The sequence below is a fragment of the Falco punctatus genome (genome assembly GCF_963210335.1).
Source record: "Falco punctatus genome assembly, chromosome: 4".
Taxonomy (NCBI): domain Eukaryota; kingdom Metazoa; phylum Chordata; class Aves; order Falconiformes; family Falconidae; genus Falco; species Falco punctatus.
This window is the reverse complement of record NC_137583.1, coordinates 89,340,680-89,362,322: the sequence shown is the minus strand read 5'-3', so window position 1 is coordinate 89,362,322 and position 21,643 is coordinate 89,340,680. Positions and strand designations below refer to the sequence as shown.

The window sequence follows — 21,643 nt, the reverse complement described above, 5'->3', positions numbered from 1 at the left end:
GATTGGGAGCATTTCAGCACAGGCACTGGTGGTTTTATCACCCATTTATCTGGATAAGATTCTTGTCCCTTAACCCTTTCAGTTTTGTTGTATAGAAGCTTAGACCTGCTTTTAATCATTTAATTATCCTTTTCTGAATTAGCTTTTATGTTCTTCCTATTTATTTGTACTGAAGAAACTACAACTATTCTTTCAAGTGCTTGAGTGCCATCTGGATGGGTGGTCTTGTTCTTCTTAAAAGACAAAAAGTGTTGAAAAAAACCATTAAGGTCTGACATTAATTAGCCTTTATGGCTTCTTATTAAATGTCAGATTCTAATTTAGTGTAGTCTGTATAGCTTTAAAAACTTTAGTTTGGGTTATAAAATAGACCCTGATTATATGGGACTTACCTTATCCTCCCTGAAATTATTTGTTTCTGTAGACAACTGGATGAAAGACTTTTAGCTGTAATTTCTAGGTATTTTTTCAGTATTTTTTCCATTTGCTTAAGTAAAAGAAGCCAAATAATCTTAGGCAGAAAACCAGTGGAAATAGGTCAGCTTCACACTTGAGCAAAATAGGTGTTTTACCCAAAGACCCCATTGCAAATACATAAACTGGATGAATTTGTAACAGTATCTATTCACTTTTTTTTTCTTAGATCTTACAAAGACTTCAAAGTTCCAGTGAGAAATTACTGTCCTATGCAATTTGTTTGTACATAAGGAAAGGACAGTCCTCTCCCATAAACATTAGATTCTGAATACAGATACAGATACAAATGTTTAAAATATTTTAAACTAGTTTTAATTTGGTACTTAAATTAAGGAGATGCATGTGTTAAGTAAATCATAATGTGAAAAAGCTTCAGAAGAGTGTACTATCACCTGCAGGAACTGCCCACTTTGTGAAATGACGTGTGGAAAACAGGGCTAGAGACCAGCCCCACAGTGGGGCTGAAGGACTGCCATTGGACAGTGACAGCTTCCGAGGATGTGATTCATCTGCCTAAACACAGCTATCTAGAGCATGTTGAGATACACCACCCCCACCGCCCCACCCCCACCCCCAAAGAAAATAAAATGCAGACATTTAATTTGAAAATGGGACAGGGATGTGCCACTTACCCTTTCCCTCCCACAGGCAAAAAGAGAAGGGCTAGGTCCTCCAAGCTGGGGGAGCGGTGCGGGTCCCTCAGTGGGGCACACTCATGCCAGGGCCCACAGAATTAGTTGATTAGCTGATTGGAGACTCCAGTGCAGATTTTTTTTCCAGAGTTCTTTGCAGGCACCTGCCAGAACCCTTAATGCTGGCACTGGGGCATTACATAAGGTCTTCTTGACATCCTTCTTGAGTATTTGTATGTATTACCTGTTACTAACCCATCTTGATTGATCTGGTTCATCTTGTAATAGCCTCTGCCTGGTTATGTTAATAGAAAATAAAACAGATAAATAGTTGAAAGTGAACATGAAACTAGCTCTTACAGTCCTTGGGTTACTTGGTTGGCTCCCAGGCTTGGAGCTTGTTCTGAAGAATTCGGGAGCAATCTGTTTCTCTTTGCATAAGAAACTCCAAGATGTATTGCCTGGAAGCCTTTATTGTCCAGGTCAAGCCCATACCACCTACTACACATTTACAGAGGGCTGAGCCATACGGTTGCAATATAGTTGTTGAACCAAAGCCTTGCCTTTCAGCTGAGCTGGGATAACCAACTTTGCATGGGTTGTGATCGATGGCAAGTGCAAAGCAAACACATTAGCCTAAGTCTCAGTGTCTAGGGGGCTAAAAGCTCAGACACAAGTGCATACATCTGCCAGCAGTAAATCATTAAGCTGGGAGGGAATATTAATAAAGACAGAAAAACAAAGCATTTACTGAAAGCAAGAAACTGGGGCTGATTCATAGAAGTAAGAAAGGTAACAGAAACAGCTCTGTTTTTGAGCAAGCCTGAAGCATGGTGGGGAATGGAGTCACATCCCGCCGGTGCTGGTCACAAGTGGTGTCCCCAGGGCTATGTGCTGGGGCCCATCCTGTTCAATATCTTCATCAATGATCTGCAGGAGGGGATGGATCGCACTCTCAGTCAGTTTGCAGACGACACCGTGTTGAGTGGGAGTGTTGATGTGCTGGACGGATCCCTCTGCAGAGGGGTCTGGGCCCGCTGGGCCGATGGGCTGAGGCCAATTGTACGTACCTAGTTTCCTCATCAAAGAGGACACAATGGGAATCTCGTTTTAAGTGCAAGTTTGTCTTGCATTTGAAAGAAGCACCCCAAAAAAAGTGCCCAACCAAAACTTCCAGATGCACAAAAGTATGTTTTTTCAATGTGACAGGGTTGGATTTGCTGTGCCAAATTTTGACATGACACGATCTTTTATTTTAGATGCTTTTCAAACAACATTTTGCAACAATTTTGGATGTATTTATTCAAGTATTAAAAAAAAAAAGTGGATGGAGAAATGTAGTGGTTAAGTAAGTTAGGTATGATAGTGGGAAAACACTTTTTTATGCAGTCATTTTGACTGACCTTTAATCTACTAGCTAAATCCATCTTAAGTAACCACTAACAAAAGTTTGCTGCCATAATCATGCTTTTTTATCCCACCCTTTACGCCATGTCTCCTCTCTTTGGTAGTTTGTATTGTAAGCTGTTGAGGGCTGGCTGCTCAGCAGGGTCAGGCTGGTGCCTGGCACTGCCAGCCATCATTCTGACCTGCTGCTTGGTCATCATCCTAATGCACGGGATCGATAATGTGTGGCTACGAGAAAAGTGCCTCCTGAAAAAAGCTTGCTGCATTTAGATTTCTGTCATTCTGTTTAGGTACTTATATATGCCTTGCACTATCCATAACTTAAAAAGGGCAGGATTCCACTTTCATGTTCTTCAAGAATGTTAACCCAATAACGTGACTTTTTCAGGCATGAGAGTAAGATTGTACAAACTGAGTCTCTGACAGCAAGCGGCTATGCCTTAGATAACTTCATTTTCCATTCATGTTAACATCATCTGTGCTAGCAAAGGCATAGCAGGTACTGTCAGCTTCTGATATTACTCATGGAAAAATTATGAAAGTGTAACTTCCAATTTAATCTTCAGGGGAAGAAACTGCATTTAAAAAAATCAAAGCAAGCTGTCTGTGGGTGATGCTAAATGCAGCTCTGCTTACCTGGTATGCTAAATGAATGCTCATGACCTGTGGGAACTTTGTTCCTTTCCTCCTTACCATGTAGAAGAATGCTGTTCCCTATGACCACAGCCCCTTGGCTTCCGTTCAAGCCATAGGATGCTGTATTTTTCCATCGTTAATTTCTATATGGCAAAGTAGGGGAACTGCATCTCCTTTTCCCCTCCTGGTTTTCTTGTATGCAACTTCCAGACCCAGTCCCAGCCAGGATGGCGAGGGGTTCCCAGAACGACACTGAGATCTGCCATGCAGGAGGCAAATGGCAGAGCTTAGGGATCTTGTCCTCCCTGCTGGAGAATCCCACGGAGGTTTCACTTCGGATGGAAAAGGTTGATGGTTTCACTTAGGAAAGATAATATCTAAACGTGTGGAGAAAAGCAAGAACACACATTGCTTTGAGTACTTAAACCCCCACTACCTCTTGTTTTGCTTAGGAGATTAAAAACCGTTTACAGTTTCTTGCAAATTAAGAACAGCTGCTTATAAGCGTAAGGTCCTGTCCTGGTCTTAATCCCCCCTCCACAAGTTATTTAAAAAGCAACAATGAATTTTCACATAGTTTGATGACCGCTGTTCTTACACACTCTGTTTCTATTATGGTACGTACTCTTTATTTGCTTCCTTTGAGATCTGACCTTGCAAAGCATTTATACAGATGAACACAAGTATGCCATTTATTATTAAAACTTTCTATGGTTAAGACTCAGGCCTTTGGGATATCTGTGCTTTTGTGTACTAAAAAGGCAAAAGTGACAGCTTTAGTTTGGCCTGAAGAATCCGACAAAATAACACTGGTGCTTTCATTGGGCTCCAAGATATTCTTGCAACAGTGCATCATTCTTTTATGAATGGCTATAATCGCCTATATTTTTTCCTCTCCAAATTCATTGCCACGTTTCACATGAATCTTTTATAACTTGTTTTCGCTCATTCTGGTTCTGGGAGCAAAGGGAGGAATGTTTCTGCTGGTACTGCCTGTGTGTGGTCTGGCGCATGTAGCCGTACATCTTAGCTCTTTGTGAAGAACAAAAGGTCTGCAAGTAAATTTTGTTGATGATAGTATTGCAGCGCAGATCCGGTACTGCCATGCATCTGCAAAATGAGATTCTTCCTGTGACCTGCTGGAAATTGCATTCCAACAGAAGACCAGATGACATGGTCATTTTTATAAACCAGAAGGTCTCACATCTTGTGTAGGTGTATCTTGAGTGTTGGCAGATGGGTTCTTTAAGCCTCTGCTGTCTGCTTTTTATCTTTTGCACTGGAACGGATTTAACCTCTGCTGAAGACACAGCAGGAGAGGGGTTTATTATCCTGTGTATTCCAGTATGCATATTACAGTACGGGCAGCAGCCAGAATTGCTATCACCTGGGCTCCAAGGAAGCCTTCACTATTGCACAGATATGGCGGTGGCTTTCTGCAGAGGCCAGATGTCCTCCCTCACTTCTTCAGCACACACTACACATGTCTAAGAACAAAGTAGAAAGGAAGGAAAGAGAAAATCACACAAGTTATATCGTTTTCCTCTGGGTTGTTGTTCTTTTCCTGCACTCTTTGCTTGTGTTTACCATTCTTCCCCCAGGGTGCTGCATTACCCTTTATATGGTTGCCCCCAAATGACTAATGTATTGTTCGGTCCCACTATATTTACATACTTTCTGTACTGATGTGCCAAAAAATCTCTTTTCTGATTCCAAAGCTGCCAAGAGAGAAGAGCGCAGTGAATGTTAAAGGCTATTTAGAGTAGCTCATAGGACAGGAACTGAGATGAAAAAAATCTCAGTAATATATTACTTTTCCAGTGGGGAAAAATCTAGGTCTTGGCATGCTTTGCTGAGTATATTTTGTCTACAGGACATTCACCTTCTGCTTTTTGGTTCAGTGGTTTGGGGTGGGAGTTAAGTGGAATGCTCAGCCAAACCACACAATAAACAATCTCTACACAGTGAAGGATGCCCAGTTTATCTTGTGATGACCTAACTGAAGTTCATAGTCTTAACGGCATGTCTCATCCTCAGATTTTATGAAGAACACACCTTTGCCTTTTTATGTCCAGACCTGAAGTGGGAGAACTGGATTGTGTAATCCTTACAAAGACAAAGATAATTCTGTGGGGAGGGCATATTCCGTATGTCACATCTTTCTAGTACTACCTGAAGAAGCATTTTGTGCAACCTGCAATAGGAAATAACATGGCAAAGACAGAGGTCCTCTCTGTGGGTCACCCTCTGCCTCCAGGCAGGACTACCTGGGCCCTGCTTCTTGATCTGATGTGTTTCTAAAGATTTCCGGTAGCTTCCCTTTCCCTGACAATCTAGTCCAGTCCAGGGTATCCTTATCAGTAGAAAACTTGCCCTAACGACTGGCATCAATTTGTTCTGCTGCTGCTTTGACCCATTTATTCCTTGCTGCCATCCACTAGGGACATGCCAAATGCACTAACCTCCTCCTTTGTCAGTAGCTGTGTATGTGTTTAAAAATGGATGTGCTCCCACCCCCTCCCCAAACCTGTAAAGTACACACATAGAAAATAACTTTTTCAGTCACTGAAGGCATGTAACCATGTGAACTAGGTTCATCTTTACGCTGCCAAACAGTACACTAGCCAGCATCCTCTTCTGTTGATGTGTCCACAGAAGCTTTAGTTCATAAGTATATACGCTGACATTTACAGACACTAATAGTAGGAGGACTGAGGTCTGAAGGTATAAGAAACTAGCAAAAAAGAAAGCCTTTGAACCTCCTTCCCCTCATCCCCTCTCCACTTCGCTTGGGCTACACAGATTTAAAAACTACTTTAAGACCCATAAAGATGCATCTTAATGGATCAGTAAAAATAAATAATTCTTGTTTTCACAGAGTATTTTTTTTCATTTGGTGTTTCCCAAGTGTTGTGGAAACACTGATTAATTCAGCTTAACTGTATTTACTGTGTGAAAGATACTGCAGTGTGATGTCACCTTCACAAAAGAGGAAATGAAACTAGACAGTTTCAACGCAAAAATCAGAGATGGTTAGAGCTAGACATTTTAACCAGTGGTCCACTTTTTGGAAGGTCTAAGCCCTGCTTCGTGGTATAAGTTTTACAAGTATCTACTTACAGCCCCTAATAAAACTGAACTGGCCAACCATTGAAAAGGAAACAGAATACTTTAAAATACTTTTTTCTCATCTTTCACAATTAATCTTTTTGTTTACTATAATTGTTTTACTACTTTCCAAACACATTTTCAGAAGATACTGTAAGAAGAGATGCATCAAGGCTATTTTCTGCAGACTTAGTGGCTTTATTACCTTCTTCAATTCTTTTGACACTGTTTAAATACAGACATGCAGGAAAAACACAGTCTGTGTTAACCATTGGAATGAACATAAGTCTTAGGTGGTTGACCCCAATCTATCTTTGATGACAACTGAACAAAGAAATACAAACTCACTTCCATATGTTCCTTACTATTTGCACTCAACCAGATATCTAAACATTCTGAGAATCTGGTCATTCAGCTTTGCAGGGAAACTTCAACGAGCTTTTGGGGGAACAAGGGATGCAGAATGTGACCCCCTAATGTGAAGCTTGCCATAGTAAAATTAGGTGCATTAAGGAATTTGTATGGACCCTCGCAAATAACTCTATTGCTTCTCAGATTGCAGTGGCATTCAACAAAATTAGTCCCTATGTCTTAGACCAGCTGGGGAAAAAAACGTTAAAGCTTTCAAAGTCTTAATTACTTCTTTGTTTTAGATCTAGACATAGCCTGGCTGCAAAAATGTAGTTTCCCTGTAATCAATGTTCTTTAATCAGTCTTTACCCATGAAATTTAAAGATGATAAAATGCTCTCCAAAAAGTTAGAAGGTAAAACTTTGACAAAATTCTGCTGTGTGAGGACATATGGTTACATTTTAAATCAAATGCTTAATAGAAGTAGGCAGTTTTCTTTGGAATTTCGATTTGGGAACTACGGTTCTGACTTTGGACTTTTTTTTAGTTCAACATTTTAGCTTCTTATTTTTGGATATACTTTTCACTTTCATTGACTTTACCATTAGGTATTAAAAAATCAAACCCAAGAGACAGTGTTTGTTTTTGCTGAAAAAAATCATACTTTGAGACTCATCCCCAAGATGCATATATAAAAATGTGGCTTTTTTCTCATGCGCATTTTTTGAGCATGGTAGTTTGTTGGGGTTTTTTTATTTGGAATTCAGACAAATGTAGAAATTATAGATAGCCTGCATGAGACAGAAAACTCATTCTTCACAGAGTCTGATAGGTTACTCGTATACTTCTAGCATGTACAAAAAGCCTAAGCAGTTTGCTACTTGACAGTGTCCAAGCAGAGGAAATAATGACTTAACTTTTATTGAATAGAAATTTGAGTATGTCCTAGAAATTGTAATGGAGTAGTTGGGAATAAAGTAACTAAAGAAATATTGACATTGCTGCTTTAGTAGTGTGAGTAAATGCCCCAGGCTGCAGTTACACAGATCTGTTTTGAGATTTTTGCAGTACTAGGATGATGGGGGAATGGGGCTGGGGGCTTGGTTTTATGACTTCAAAGCATAGCCCCATTTGTTTTCCTGATCTTTCTGCAAAACTTGTTTCTAACATTTTGGCTGCACTAGGAATTTATTAAAGTTGAAGCAGCTAAGAGATATGGACTGCATTCAGCTCGGCACATCCGTCCTTAACCTGGCCTGCGATAGCCTCTCCTGACACCCTTAGGTCAATTGACTTTTGAGTTTTTGCGTCTGAAATGGAAGCTTTTTGACCTTGCATTTGGCAGTCAAGAGATCTGGGGGAATTCAGGAGCGTACAGATGATAGGAACAGAGAACACAACCACTTTGGTTTGCGTGAGTCGAAGGGACTTAGATGATGGGATCTACATCTACAAGGATCTACAACTACAAAGATGGGAACAAACAAGGGTAAAATTGGAGAGGGCAGAAGTTCTATCCCTTGAGCCAGAACATGTGCATTCATGTAAAAACTAGTTCGTCTGTGCAGGCAGAGTATTGTGTGGCTTGAGGATCCAGAACAAGCTGATGGAGGTGACGAGTGCACACTCTCTGGTCTGGCATGGGTTAGGCTCTCTTGCCTCCATCTCTCTTTCCAGGGAGGTGAAAGACAGAGGTGAAAACTTGGCATCAAGCTGGGATTCACTTGAAGACACCAAAGTGTGCAAAGGGCAAGGGCCCTCCCGGCCTCTTGCCTTGTCACTTTAGAGAGGGGATCGGTGACAAGAAAGAGAAACACAGACAGACTTGCTGCTGTACTCCAGGGTGACGGAGAGTGGCGGAACAGTGACTTTCAAAGGCTGAGGTTGCATCTTTCAGTTAATCAGCCCCCATCTTTTGTGGCTTTTCTGCTGTCCCTACCAAGCAGCCTGCCTGCCAGCTCTGAAAAGGAGACGGGAATACACACACAGCTACACACCGGGGTTGCTCACACTGGGACCGGCTTCAGGAGCAGCATCAGGCACGTGTGAACGCTTGCAGTTTGGGGCATGCAGTATAATGCATATACTTTGTCCATTAAAAGCCACTTTTGCTTTACTTTGAAAGCTCACTTTTTTCTCCATCCTCTTGTGTATTTACTCTCATACATTTGTAAGATTCAATTAGCGGTGCTGCTCTGGACCTGCATATCATCACCTGTCCAATAACCCATGGGATACTATAAAAGCTAAATACCTTCAAGCAGAACCAAATATTTGTTCTTTAAAAATAACAGGATAAACGTATCAAACACAGCTTTTTTTTTTTTCCTTTGGTGTAAGCAAGCAAAGTGTCTTTGGAAAGGGTGTTTTTAATCATACACTTAGGAGAAAGGGTGGGTTTGATGATATGTTTAGGGGTGGGGAGACAACCTTGCAAAGGGGTTCTGCAGAGCAGCTCTTTGCATGTGGGTTTTTTGTGCGTATCCATGATTTTTTTTTCCTGAAGGCAGCCTGCAGAACCAGGCTTGGCTGTGAGTAGCAGAAGCCTGGCAGAGAGCAAGCCCAAGTCACCTGCCTGCTCCTGGAATGCCAAAAGCACCAGAAGGCTGGGGCAGAAGGGCTGGGGAACAGTTCAAAAGCTTGGACACCAGGCAAATGAAAAAATTACCACAGCTGAGGACCATTTCCTGGTATTTCACTGCTGTTTTTTAGTAGCCGGGGTGGGAGGGGGAAGGGTCTGGAAAATATTAAATTGGCCCCAGAGGGCATTTTAAAAAAAATCTGGAATTTTGCAGACATTAACTGTCTGTTGCATGGCTGTGTGTTTTTCTTGGAAATCCAGCAGAGTTATGTAACATGTTTGGTCTTTTTTAGCTTTCTTTTCTTTTCAAGGTACCACCAAAGCTTTTGGCTAATGTTTTCATCATTATAACAAAGCAAATTTTAAGTATGTGTTCTTACTTTTCATGAATAGCTAAACTGATTTAAGAACAAACACAAAACCTGAAAGACTCTCATGATAGTCTTCATTTCTGCAGAGGTTTGCCTTTCTCTCTCTGCTGCGAGTCCCACTGTAAAGCGACTTTGGACAAAAACTGATACTCTTAGCTTATTTACTTTCAGGGTGAGGCTTTATTTGGGGTGGGAGAGGTAAGGCCATCACTATAGGGGAGCAGTTTAAATGCTTTAGCATAACCCTCTTTTCTTTTTAATCTTTGCAGGCACATATACCGGGATTATAAAACACGTGTCTTTTCATTATGTTTCCCAGACGTGGTGGAGCTGTTAAGTCTGCCACATCTGTCTGTCCTTTCTCGACCTCCCACATTTTTGGCTTGGGGTGAAAGATCAGTGTTTCCTCCATAATCAAATGGCAGGGCAGAAGAGGGGGTGTTCCTGCTGCTGAATAGCAGAATGCGATAAATGACACCTTTTCTGAAGCCTTTTAACGCCGGCCCCTTCGGGGGGGAAATTCTTTTGGTTAGGTCTTATTTTGGGGGTTTCAAAAGGAGAGGTTAATGGAGGTAGTGGATAGAAAGCAGGGAACGGCCAGAGTGTTTCTGTTTGACATGTGAAGGTGGTTCAGGTCTTTCTCCAAAACAACCCACAGGAATTAATTTGCATGTGCTGGTCTCAGGTTGTGACCCAGGGAAGTTACAGGTCTTGGGTAAGTGGGTCGTGGAGATTCAGTTCATAGTTCTTGATGGGAATTATGTTCACACAGTTCTTTTCTAAGCAAAGCTCAGAACAGTTTTTAAAAGTATCTCAATAATAACAATACTTATTAGAGCAACTAAAGAAGTGGAAGAATTTTGACAATGTAAAGAGGCTATGCTTGTCTTGGGGAACTTTCCATTTCTGCCTTTAATGTACAGTTCACCAGTATGTGGATCAAGATGAGATTCAGGCTTATTTTATTCCACCATACTCATTCCGTCATACTCATGCTGTATTCAGGTCTGGAACCTGATGAGGGTAGCCAAGGTATCAACCTCGCCACAGCAGAGCTCTTTGCTGCTATCAGCATAAAATGCTGGTACCAGAGCCAGCTGGAGTAATGCATAGTAACTTGTGTTGAGATAAATCCATGGGCCCTGATGGGAAGCACTCAGGAGTGCCGAGTGAGCTGGCAGATGTCATTGCAAGGCCAATCTCCATCATCTTTGCCTAATCATGGCAGCTGAGAGAAGTGCCTGAAGACTGAAGGAAAGAAAATGTTACTCCTACCTTCAAGACAGGCAGGAAGGGGGAGCTGGGGAACTACAGGCTGGTCAGCCTTACCTTGATCCCTGGGAAGATGATGGAGCAGCTCATCCTGGAAACTTTCCAGGCACAGGAAAGACAAGAAACTTCTTAAGAGTAGTCAGCATTGCTTCACCAAGGGGAAATCATGCTTGACCAACCTGATAAGTTTCTACAATGAACTGATGCACCTGGTAGATGAGAGGAGAGCAGTGGCTAGGGTCTACTTGACCTTCAGTAAGGGCTGGGACACTGTGTCCCATAACAGCCCCATCGCTCCTTGAGCTATTGCTGCAGGGGCTGGATGAGCAGACAGTGAGGTGGATTGAAAACTGCCTCAATGGTCAGGACCTAAGGGTGCTGGTGAGCGGCACAAAGTCTAGTTGGAGGCTGGAAAGTAGCAGTGTACCCCAGGAGTTAGTACTGGGCCCAGTCCCATTAACACCTCCATTAGCGATCTGCACAACGGGACAGAATGCACCCGCAGCGAGTTTGCCCATGATGAAGTTGGGAGGAGTGGCTGGTGGGCCAGAGGGGCACGTTGCCACCCAGCGTGAGCTTGACAGGCTGGAGAAATGGGCTGACAGAAACCTGGGGAGGTTCAGCGCGGAGAAGTGCAAAGTCCCGCCCCCGGTGAGGAACAACCCCACGCACCAGTGTGTGCTGGGGGCCACCCAGCTGGGAAGCAGTGTGGCAGAAAAGGACCTGGGGGTCCTGGTGGACACCAGGTTGAACATGAGCCAGCGACGCGCACTTGCAGCAGAGGAGCCTACCAGTATCCCTGGAGTCCTGTGTCCGGGTCTGAGATCCCCAGTAGAGAAGAGAAATGAGCATACTGGCGTGAGTCCAGTGAAGGGCCACAAAGATGATGAAGGGACTGGAGTGTGTCTCCATTGAGGAAAGGCTGAGAGTGCTGGGACTGTTCAGGCTGGAGAAGAGAAGGCTCAGGGCTGATGCTGCCCATGGCTAGGAACAGCTGAAGGGAGGGTGCAAAGGGGACGGAGCCAGGCTGTGTTCAGTGGCGCCCAGTGCCAGGACCAGAGGCAGCGGGAACACACAGGAGGTTCCCTCTGAACATCAGGAAACGCTCCCTTTGCTGCAAGGGAGACCGAGCGCTGGCACAGGTTGCCCAGAGTGGTGGTGGAATCTCCATCCTTGGAGATACTAAAAAGCTGTCTGGATGTGGTCCTGGGCAACTGGTGCTAGGTGGCCCTCGTTGATCAAGAAGGTTGGACCAGATGACCTCCAGAGGTTCTTTCCAATCTTAACCGCTCTGTGATTCTGTAATAGGTTATTATTTAATGATTATTATACTGAGTGTGGAATTCACTCTGGAAATATTAAACCTGATAAACTTAATTTTCCCCTCAACTCTGGATGCTCGCAGTCCTTCTCAGGAAAAAAACAAAACCAGCACAATGTTTTGGAAAAATAATTTACAGCAGTGCTGCTCTTGCACAGTTATCAGACTCAGGACTTGTGACTGACACCTGTACATCACTGTCATTTCACTGGTGTCAGAGCATCTAGGTACTGCTCTGCATAGCTGAGGTGCCATTTCACCTCCTCCAGAAGAGAGTACAGTTTCTTCAGTCTGCAGAATGGGACACTACCTCTAAACGCCTTACCGAAAAGCAGTACTGTTTGTGCAGGCTTTGAAAAATATGAACTGTTACAGAAGAGCACATTCCTTCCCATTTTTACTTGGCTCTTAGATTGTGCTGTTTGAAGCACTATGCATTAAACACAATATCTTATTGCTGTCATAAAACACTGTTGATTGAGTTCTGTTCAAAACTGGCATAGATCTATCTATCCTATTTAATTTTTTTTTTGTCCACCCAAGCGGAATGAGCTGGCTGCCATTTTTCCTCTAAAAACATAATTTTTGTTATGTCCAGATAATCTGAATAATAAGAAACAGCCTGTTAACACATACTGCTAAGGCTAATGGGAGTCTTTTGGCAGTCATACACTGGAATAACAAAACTGTTCAGTACAGAGGGAAGCATAAGAAGTATTTGAAGAACAGAAGGCTGAAAATTGCACAACCCTGACAACATGTGCAAGATTTAGGAGCTGCTCCTGTTTCCACTGCAACAATGCTAAAAATTCCCCGAGCTTTTGAAAGAATTTTAAATAACTAGCGTGCAATCATTTTTTTTTCTCTGTAGATGTTCCAACACAGAAGCAGGGTCATGAAATGAATACAATTTTTGTGCTGCTCAGTAAAAATTATGGCACCACAAGGAAAATGTTCCTCTTGCCTGACTAATCCCTCTTCCACCACGTAACTGGTTATAATTTCATTAATGACTCCAGACTGGTGCATTTCCTGGAGAGTTAATGGCAGACTTGATGCTAATACAACTTTGCCTCAGGCTGTGGTCATTATTCTCTAGGAAGTGATCTATGCCTTAGCCACAGTTAGTTAATTTGAAATCACTACACATCTGTGCATTTTTTGTTACTTCTTTCCCCACGCTCCTTGGTGTGTGTCCCCCACCCCCGCAAGCTCCCCCTCGTTTTGCTAGTGGCAAGGCTGAAACCCATCTTTTCTAACTACTAACAACAGTGGAGGAAGTAGGAAGGGGACCGAACAGTTAAGGAAACTCTTCTGTTCCTATTTACTTCAATAATGACGGGTCGTTAATGCTTGCCTGCCCCTCTTATGAATAAAGACACATTTACTGCTTTCTTTGAAAAGACACCCTTTTTATTGCAGATGCTGCACTGGATCAGGTTTGTGGTATACCAATTAATGAAAGCTGAGAGCATTGGCCACATCAAGGACAGGGTCACCACCTTGTGGAACCCACAGATAAAATCCCCTTCTAATTATGAACAAATAACCACTGAATATTTTTGCATGCAGGCACCAGAGCCAAGGACTAATCCAGAGGGGAGCTTGGCATTTGAGTCCCACAGTGCTCTTCTTTACCTCTGTTACAGTTGTAAGGAAGTTCTGTGATCTCTTTGGCGAGGTTAGCTGCCTGGCCACCTTTGAAGAATCTATATACAAAGCGAATTGGTTGCACTAGGCAAGAAAGCTATAACCTGAGTTACCTACCAGCAGCGGGACTCTCTGTCCCCTTCTAATTCTTGATTCCACTTCGGTTTTGAGAAAACAAATACTGGTGGTTTGGTTTTTTGTTCTTTTTTTTTTCTCCCAAATACCAGAACAAGCAGCAGAGCCATACAAAACATTGGCTTGATAAGTTATGCTTTGCAAACCCTTTCACATGTACCGAGTCGTATTTAGAAGATGACAGGAATTAGGAGTAGGGTCAAAGCACCAAAGCAATGGAAGCCATCACTCCAGTAAGGTAGAACAGTGAAAAGTCTTTCAGAAAGGGTTGACATTTCCCCATTTATACCATTTCGTTTCTGCAGGGGGATTGCAAACCTGACAACAGCCATTCTTACACTGTCAAAGTAACACTACTGACTTCAGTTCTCTCCTCTTTCTGCCCTTTGTTTGTGGACCAGCCGACAAGGACCAACCAAGCTCCCCTTGGAGTGGATGAGCCAGCACAACTGCTAGTTGGGAAGGTCACTTTTAACTAACTCGTAAAAGTCACCTTCACACACATAGTCACATCATATGACTCCAGTCACTTTGGGCTATTTCACACACGCTCATCAGTCGTGATTTGTGACTTCTCAGAGAAAAGCTGGCATGACAATATCAGACCTTCAAGTCACCTAAGAACAGCTCTTCCTGCACAACAACACTTTCTCCCTTAATCTATTCCTCATCCTGCAGAAATAACTCGTTTGTGCATTTAGGCTCTTTGAACACAGAATCCAGGCAAGGGAGGGCAGGGGGAGAAACACGGGAAGGTGTCTGCAGTGGCACTCGGCTGGCAGCTCCGGGGTGTCCCCAGGCAGGCTGCTCACTGTGTAGCTGAACTCCTTCATGTGCAAGATCAACTCATTTTATGGAGTAAAACGACTTTAAATCACTTGAAGTCGAGTGTCTGGCATAATGGGGCCCCAGTACTCAATTAGAATGTCCAAATAGTGCAAATAAATAATAATAGTGTTAAAACCATTTAACACATTTTCTTTTTTAGCTTTTATAATCTCTTATAAGTCATACTGTTTTGACCTAAATCATAATGTGCCAGCTGTTACCCCAAAACAAATGTTCAGGAACGATTTCTCATCTCTTCTGCTCCTTGAGGAAAACCAGAACTGGCGGACGCTGTTCCTCCGAATCTATTTTAAGATGCCCCCACTGGACGTGCAAGTGTTTGGGAATCAGTAATGACCCCTGCTGTTGGGTGACAGGCGGCTTTTACAGCATGACAGTGAGGGAAATGCATCTTGAACTTCTCAGGACTCGCAGGGTCAGGGAAGGCTGATCCGTACTGCATCCTTTTTTTGCGGCGGAGGGAACCTGGAGACCCCATGAGAAGACAGCTGGAAGGTTCTGCCCATGATCCCTTCATGGCAGCGGCAGGAGTTATGCCCGTAGGTGCTGGTGGGAGCTAGAGGTGGCCAGCGCGACCTTCACCGCACACAGCAGGGGGGCTCTGCCTCTCCCACGGCTGGAGAGCTGAGAACTACGCTGTGTAGAAATGCAGCGCGGCTCCACAGCCGAGATCGACTGGGGACAGCGGGTGCCAGTGCTGGGGGAGTGCAGAGCTCCTGTCCCTGAGCCTGCCGTGCCGTGCGCCCCCCCCACGCCTGCCCTGCCCGCCCTCCGCACCCCCGTGTGGCCCTGCGTGTCCCCGCATCCCTGCGTGGCCCTCGTACCCCTGCATTGCCCTTGCATCCCTGTGTGTCCCTCACATCCCTGCGTGGCCCTTGTGTTCCTGCGTGTCCCCTGCCTGCATCCTTGTTTGTCCCTCACATCCCTGAGTGTCCCCCACATCCCTGCTTGTTGCCCACATCCCTGGGTGTTCCTCACGTCCCTGCATGTCCCCCACATCCCTGTCTGTCCCCCACATTCCTGCATGTCCCTCACGTCCTTTACATGTCCCTCGGGTCCCTGTGTGCCCTCACATCCCTGTGTCCTTCCGTGGGCAGGGAAAACAGGTTCTGTTAAAAACTAAAGGGAACTAATGAACGGGCACAGGCGGGCCGGTTACACGCAGCAGCAGGGAATTCCTGTAGGTTTTCCCCTTCTGAAACCGTTTCGAAAGCAACTCTGGTGTCGGCTTTAAATCCCCCAGGCGCTTGGGTGCCGTCAGCGCCAGGCGGCTGCAGAGCTCGCGTTTCTCCTGAGCGCAGCGAGCGGCTCTGCGGGGGGTTCTGCGGGCCGGTCTGCGGGCCGGTGGTGCAGCCGCTCCCGCAGCCGCTGCGCTCCGCCAGCCAGAACCCCTCCCTCCGGGCGGGGGGGCTCGGCGGCCCCGGCTGCGGACGGCGCGTCCGGCCCCGTCGCCCGGCCCCGATCGCCCGGCCCCGATCGCCCCGCCGCAGCAGCCCCGGACACCCGACGGCGCCCCCGGCCCCGCGGCCGCGCTGGAGGCGAGGGGGGGCCGAGCCCCCTCCATGGGCGGCAGGGCCAGCCTGCCGGGCCCCCCCGCCCGCGGAGCTCAGGTACGTGGGGGTGGGGGAGGGGGCGGGGGCGGGGAGGCTGCGCCCCCCGCGCTGCTCGGACACCCCCGGCTGTCCGGGGACGTGCCCCTGTGTCGCTTTTGGTGTTGTTGGGGGGGTCCCTAAAACGCCCGCGGTGCGGGTGGGTCGGCAGCTTTGCAGCGCTGTGAGAGTTTGCTCAACTTGAACTAATTCTGCTTTAAACCCACCCCCCACCTACTCACCCCCTTTTTTTAAATTTTATTTTTACTTTCTGACTGCGGGTAAAGGCAGAGGAGCTGCCAGGAGGGTAGGCGGCACCAGCAGGCTCCCCAGGGGGACTCGGCACCCCGCACACCCTCCGGCCGCCCCCCAGTTTGCTGGCAGCCCCCTGCGCTTGCTCTGCCCCACGCACTTCCTTCTGGGTTACTCCGAAAGCTTTGCTTCAGCAACGGATTTAAACTAATTTCAAGCATCTGTTGAGATGTTTCTGCTGCCTGGGCTTCGGCACGCTACAGCAGCCTCCCGCCTGCTTCAGCGGGCAGCCTCCCGCGTCTCAAATCCTTCTGAAAACATACTGTTCCTGCTGAAACCTTTTAGGATTGGTTTCCTAGAAATTCATGAATAATAATGCACCACACATGTGGTAAACTGTGGCTGTGCACGTTAAATACTGGTTTCCAGCTCCCTTTGACCTCTCGTGGGCACCCGAGCTCTGAAAGCACCGCCATCGCTCCTGTATCTAACGTTTCAAACCGAGCAGCTTCAAATGACCATTTTATTATAAAAAGCTGCCAGGGAAGTATCTGAGTATGTTTTCCTGCCAGAATTGCTTTCCTCTGAGGTGTAGGGTGGCCAGTGTTCTGTTGTAGACAAGTGACTCATTTAAAAGGTTGACATTTTTGCCTTCTTTCAGAATTAGGAGTGCTACTCCATTTGAAGGCATATACAATGATCTCCAGTGATCTCTTGCCAAAGAAACTTTAGTCTGTGACCTTAGGCACAATATTAAACCTGAAGTTCATAATGTTACCATGGAAAGAAAAATTACTTAACAAGCTTGCTTTTTTTTTTTTTTTTTTTAAGAGATTGATGAATATCAGTTCTCTAGCAACTCTTAGCTCCAGCACCGTGAGCCTGATTTTAGAATCTCAGTGGAGCGTGCTTTACTCAAGGGGACATTCCCTGCTGGTCACTGCATAGTGCCTCAGTTGGCACCAGGACCCCAGTTTTGCTGGATGCTCTTGAAACATGTTAAGAAAACGTTCCATGCTGTATGCCTTTGGGAGCAAAAGCCATGCCTTTTTCTGTTTTTCATGCCAGCGCTTACATTACTGGGACTTGGTTAGGGATGGGTAACCCTGTTGCTCAGAAACAGCGTCACGCTGCTGTGGTACCAGCTCACCGTGACAGTCCTGCCCCACCACACTCTTGTTCCTGCTTTTTTTGCTGTGCATTGGGAGCCTGCTGCTCTCCAGCTAACGTATGTTGTCAGTGCTGCTTTAGGAATAACTCCTTTTGAGCTAGATTTTACTCCCAAGTTTCTTCTTGATTCTTCCTTTTCTCTGTTAAGATATTTGAAAGGGTCAAGTGAGCCTAAGTGTTGAACTCAGGAGCAGGAGAACAAGCTGAATGATGTTAAACTCCTCTTTCTGTGACACTTAAAAGGACAGGGAGAGGGTAACACTGAGCCAGGAGATAAAGAAATGTGGCCGTTTCCTTCACAGCAGTCTGTAGGGATACAGCAGGGACTGCTGGGGCTGAGCAGAGCTTCACCCCCCTTGTACTGAGTTCCGTGAAATGGATGGTCTGTATTCTTCTCTTACTATGTATTAGTATAAATCCAGAGTTTCTTCTCTGAAACCAATTGCATTTCATCAGTTTTAAATTAGTATGAGTGATAGGGGAAGCTGGGCCAGTAATTCTCAAAAAAATGGTTATAAAATGAGTTCAAATGATGGAGTAGTCTACAAAGCTGGCATCGGCTGCAATTTATGCTGCTATTATGGAACAGAAAACATGTGGGCAGGATGTATTAACATCAGTGGCTTCATTTTACATCTGGAACATGAAAAAGGAGGCAACAAGCAACAGCTTAAAATATTAGCTTTCTATATTGTTGAATTTCTATTGATCTTTCTCTTCCAGCAGGAAGATATATAACTATACAACAGACCGTCTGAATTTCTACCAGTGGGTAGTTGAAATAATTGTATTATTAGACATTCTGCCTCAGAATATGCCAGAAGGTCTCTACACAAAGTTGAGGGGGAAATAGCATGAATTTGACTCTAGGAGTTGTAAAGAGTGAGGGGGTTGGTTGGTTTTGTATTTTCAAGGGGAGGGGTAGGTTTTTCTAGTGGGATTACACAAGACACATATCTTTCTCTCGGAATCAATGGACTAACCATCCATTTTCAGCTGTAAACTGTAACTTTTCAGCTAACTGAAAACTGGCACTAATGCCACAGGTTTGCAATTAAGGTTTTGAGGTAGGCTTTGTCCTCAAGTGATTTATCAGCTTTCGGGGGAGGTGGGGGGGCAGCTGCTGGGGCGGTGACTGTTGGACCCCCGGTTCGGCCTGGGCTGGAGGTGGGACTGAGTGCAGGCACCAGCCCTGGCTCCCTTGCTATTGGCGAACCTTCCTGAGCACCGGAAAACTCAGTCTTTAAATCTTTACTTTTTAGCCACATCTTTAGATGTCTTTTTCTTTGTTTATAGTACTGTAAGGAAGGTCAGACTCCCTGAGCAATCTGTAGTGCGGTCAGACTTCTTAGAGGAGCAATTCCTGGGATTTTTTTTTCTTTTTTTCTTGGAAGTTGGGTGTGGGAGATAGGAACTTGTTTGCCCATAGTTTCAGATGATTTCAATTCAAGGACTGGTGTCTTTACAGCTCATAATGTTTTATGATAAAAACCACCTGTGCTTTGCGTTGCTGAGATACCTTTTTTCTTTTTCAAGAGAATATCAATCCTGCTCTCTTCTATCAGCAAGCAAAAAAGCAATAGTGAAAACCGAAGCGCAAAGTAAGTAATTTTTTTCAGAGCTGCTTGGCAAATACACAAAAGACTTCAGGATTCTTGGTCCTCAGTGTAATGCTTTTCCACTGAAACACACTACTTTTTAAGTCAGGAGTTGTCACTTGTGCAAAGCAAGGAAAAAGGATGGTCCAAATGGGTCTTTGTGCTGCCTTCTGTCTACAGCAAGCTTCCGTGTTGTGTCTGAGTAGCTCTACTCTGGGTGAAGTTGTGCAAAAGTGAGGATGCTACTCTGCATCAGAGGGTAGTCGCTGATACTACGCAGTCCATCATCTCCCTGCGGGAATGTTCTTGCTTCTGCTACTGATAACTTACTAGTACAGATGAAAAGTAGTTCTTCCAGGAAAAAAGATATTTTTTTTTAAAGGGTTTCGGGATTGAGTACTAAGCGAATAGCAGCATTGGCCCAAAGCACCCACGAGCTCAGAAGGCTTTAGCATCGTTTCCTCGTACTGTGTTATGCAACAGAAAAGTCAGAATAAACCAAGAATCTTTAAGAATAAATTTTATTTCCTTTTACCGGTGCTAGGTCCTCTGTGCAGATGGCAGGCCAAGGTGATGACGACTGTAGAAGCCTCAACCCGTGGAGGCACTGTTAGTCAAATCCTGGTCAAGAAACTGATCAGCCCTGTGGGCCAGTCCCACTTTTTTTACTAAATGTGTTCCTTCATCTAATTAATACATTCTGGAGGAAAGCAGCATTGTTTTTGTCACCGTAGGTAAGCGGGAAATCAGACTATGTGCCTTGTTCCCACTCCACTATTATTTAACCAGTCAAGTTAATTCCTGTGACGCTATCCCTGTTGCTAACGTTATTTGGTACGTGAGAAGTGAGGGGCAGAGGAACCCAGCCCAATACTGTTAATACAGCAACGGTGTGCAACTGCAGGTCTTTTCGAGGTCTTCAGCACAATATCTGGTTCCTTAAGCGCAAGTTTCCTGTCACATTTTTAATGAGCAAGGAAAGGAAGAAGCTTTTCAAAAACCTCAAGAAATGTTAGCTGCTGTGTCAGTTCAGTTTCGAATGGGTCTCAGGCAGGTGAAGTGCGCTGAACATAATGGCTGTTATGGAAAGGAATTACATCTTCACTTTGGTATCCTGCCTTCTGTCTGACAGCTGCGATCAGTCCTGTGGAAAATAGGCTGGAGCATTTTCAGTCATTTTAATCCAGTTTTATAGTGGTTTTAAGGAAGAGGGAAGTTAAAAAAAAAATTATTTGCTTATTTTTAGAAAAATAAATGCAGCTACAAAACTTAACAAAAATAATTTTTTAGAGGAACTGATAAGAAAAGAAGGATTTAAAACACTTTTTCCTTCCAAAAGAATATTAAGTGAATATTAGGAAAGAGGAAGTTCCCCAAATGGCTCAAGTGATGTCCCCTAAGATGTACAACTTTCCCATGAAACTTACAATAGAAAACAATTTTTTTAGAGTTTGTGGGTTTGAGCATTGCTTTTGCTTTATAATTTCAGAATTGTTTCTTCCCACACACTACCAGTGTTAAATTGTGTTATTCTGAAAGAAAGTACATTGTTGGTTCTGGTGGTTTGTTTGTCTAAATAGGGAAGTTTCCTGGATCTTGGACAGTCTTTGGTTATCCAGAAAACTGTTAGAATAAAAGTCTCGGAGAAAAGCAAGGGAGAAACAAATGTGTTGAATATAAGTAGGTACAATCTGCTTCAAATTTAGCTGGTTAAAAGCAAAGAGATTAAATAGTTTCAGTCACCCCACCATTTCATAAAGCCGTTTCTTTACACAAACGGCTCAGATCACAATTCCATTGCTGATACACATTGTTTAATCATCCAAACCAATGATTAAATTATCATAATTGTTTTTCAAAACATGTGAGTCCTGTTACGATCTGTGGAATAAGATTCATACCCCTTTTCCTGTTTCTCCTTCATTCCAGCTGGTCCTTCCTCCTGACCTCAGGGCTGATGCAGACCCCATGGTCCCCCAGCAGCAGCGAGAGCTCCTGCTGATTTTAATAAATGCTGGAGTAGCACTGGTGCCTGAGCAGCAACTGACCTCTCTCCTGAAACAGTGAAATGTCAGCAGCATTTCCATTCCTCCTCCACTCTGCTCTACTCCTGTGAGAGGTTGAGGAATCCTCATGAGCCTGCCGTGGTTGAACATGCACTTAGCTCCAGCAGCAGGGTTCTGCATTCCACAAAGCACTTGAACATCAAGCAGTTCCTTAAGCCTGTTCCTGTACAATAAATTC

At 44.5% G+C, this 21,643-nt stretch overlaps 1 protein-coding gene across 7 annotated transcripts in view; it reads left to right on the top strand.

Moving 5' to 3' along the window:
• The window catches only part of TNS3 (tensin 3), a 282,694-nt gene that overhangs the window by 29,522 nt on the left and 231,529 nt on the right, over positions 1–21,643 (top strand). Inside the window, exon 1 of one of the 7 annotated variants that reach the window (XM_080382106.1) lies at positions 1,960–15,329. The exons of 4 other annotated variants lie outside the window; for them this stretch is intronic. In XM_080382106.1, the coding sequence (XP_080238232.1) occupies positions 15,267–15,329 (63 nt within the window). In that variant the 5' untranslated portion in view covers positions 1,960–15,266. Of the gene's footprint in view, positions 1–1,959; positions 15,330–16,268; positions 16,401–21,643 lie in introns of those variants that run through there. 2 more of the 7 variants (XM_080382112.1, XM_080382107.1) reach the window with 2 other exon arrangements.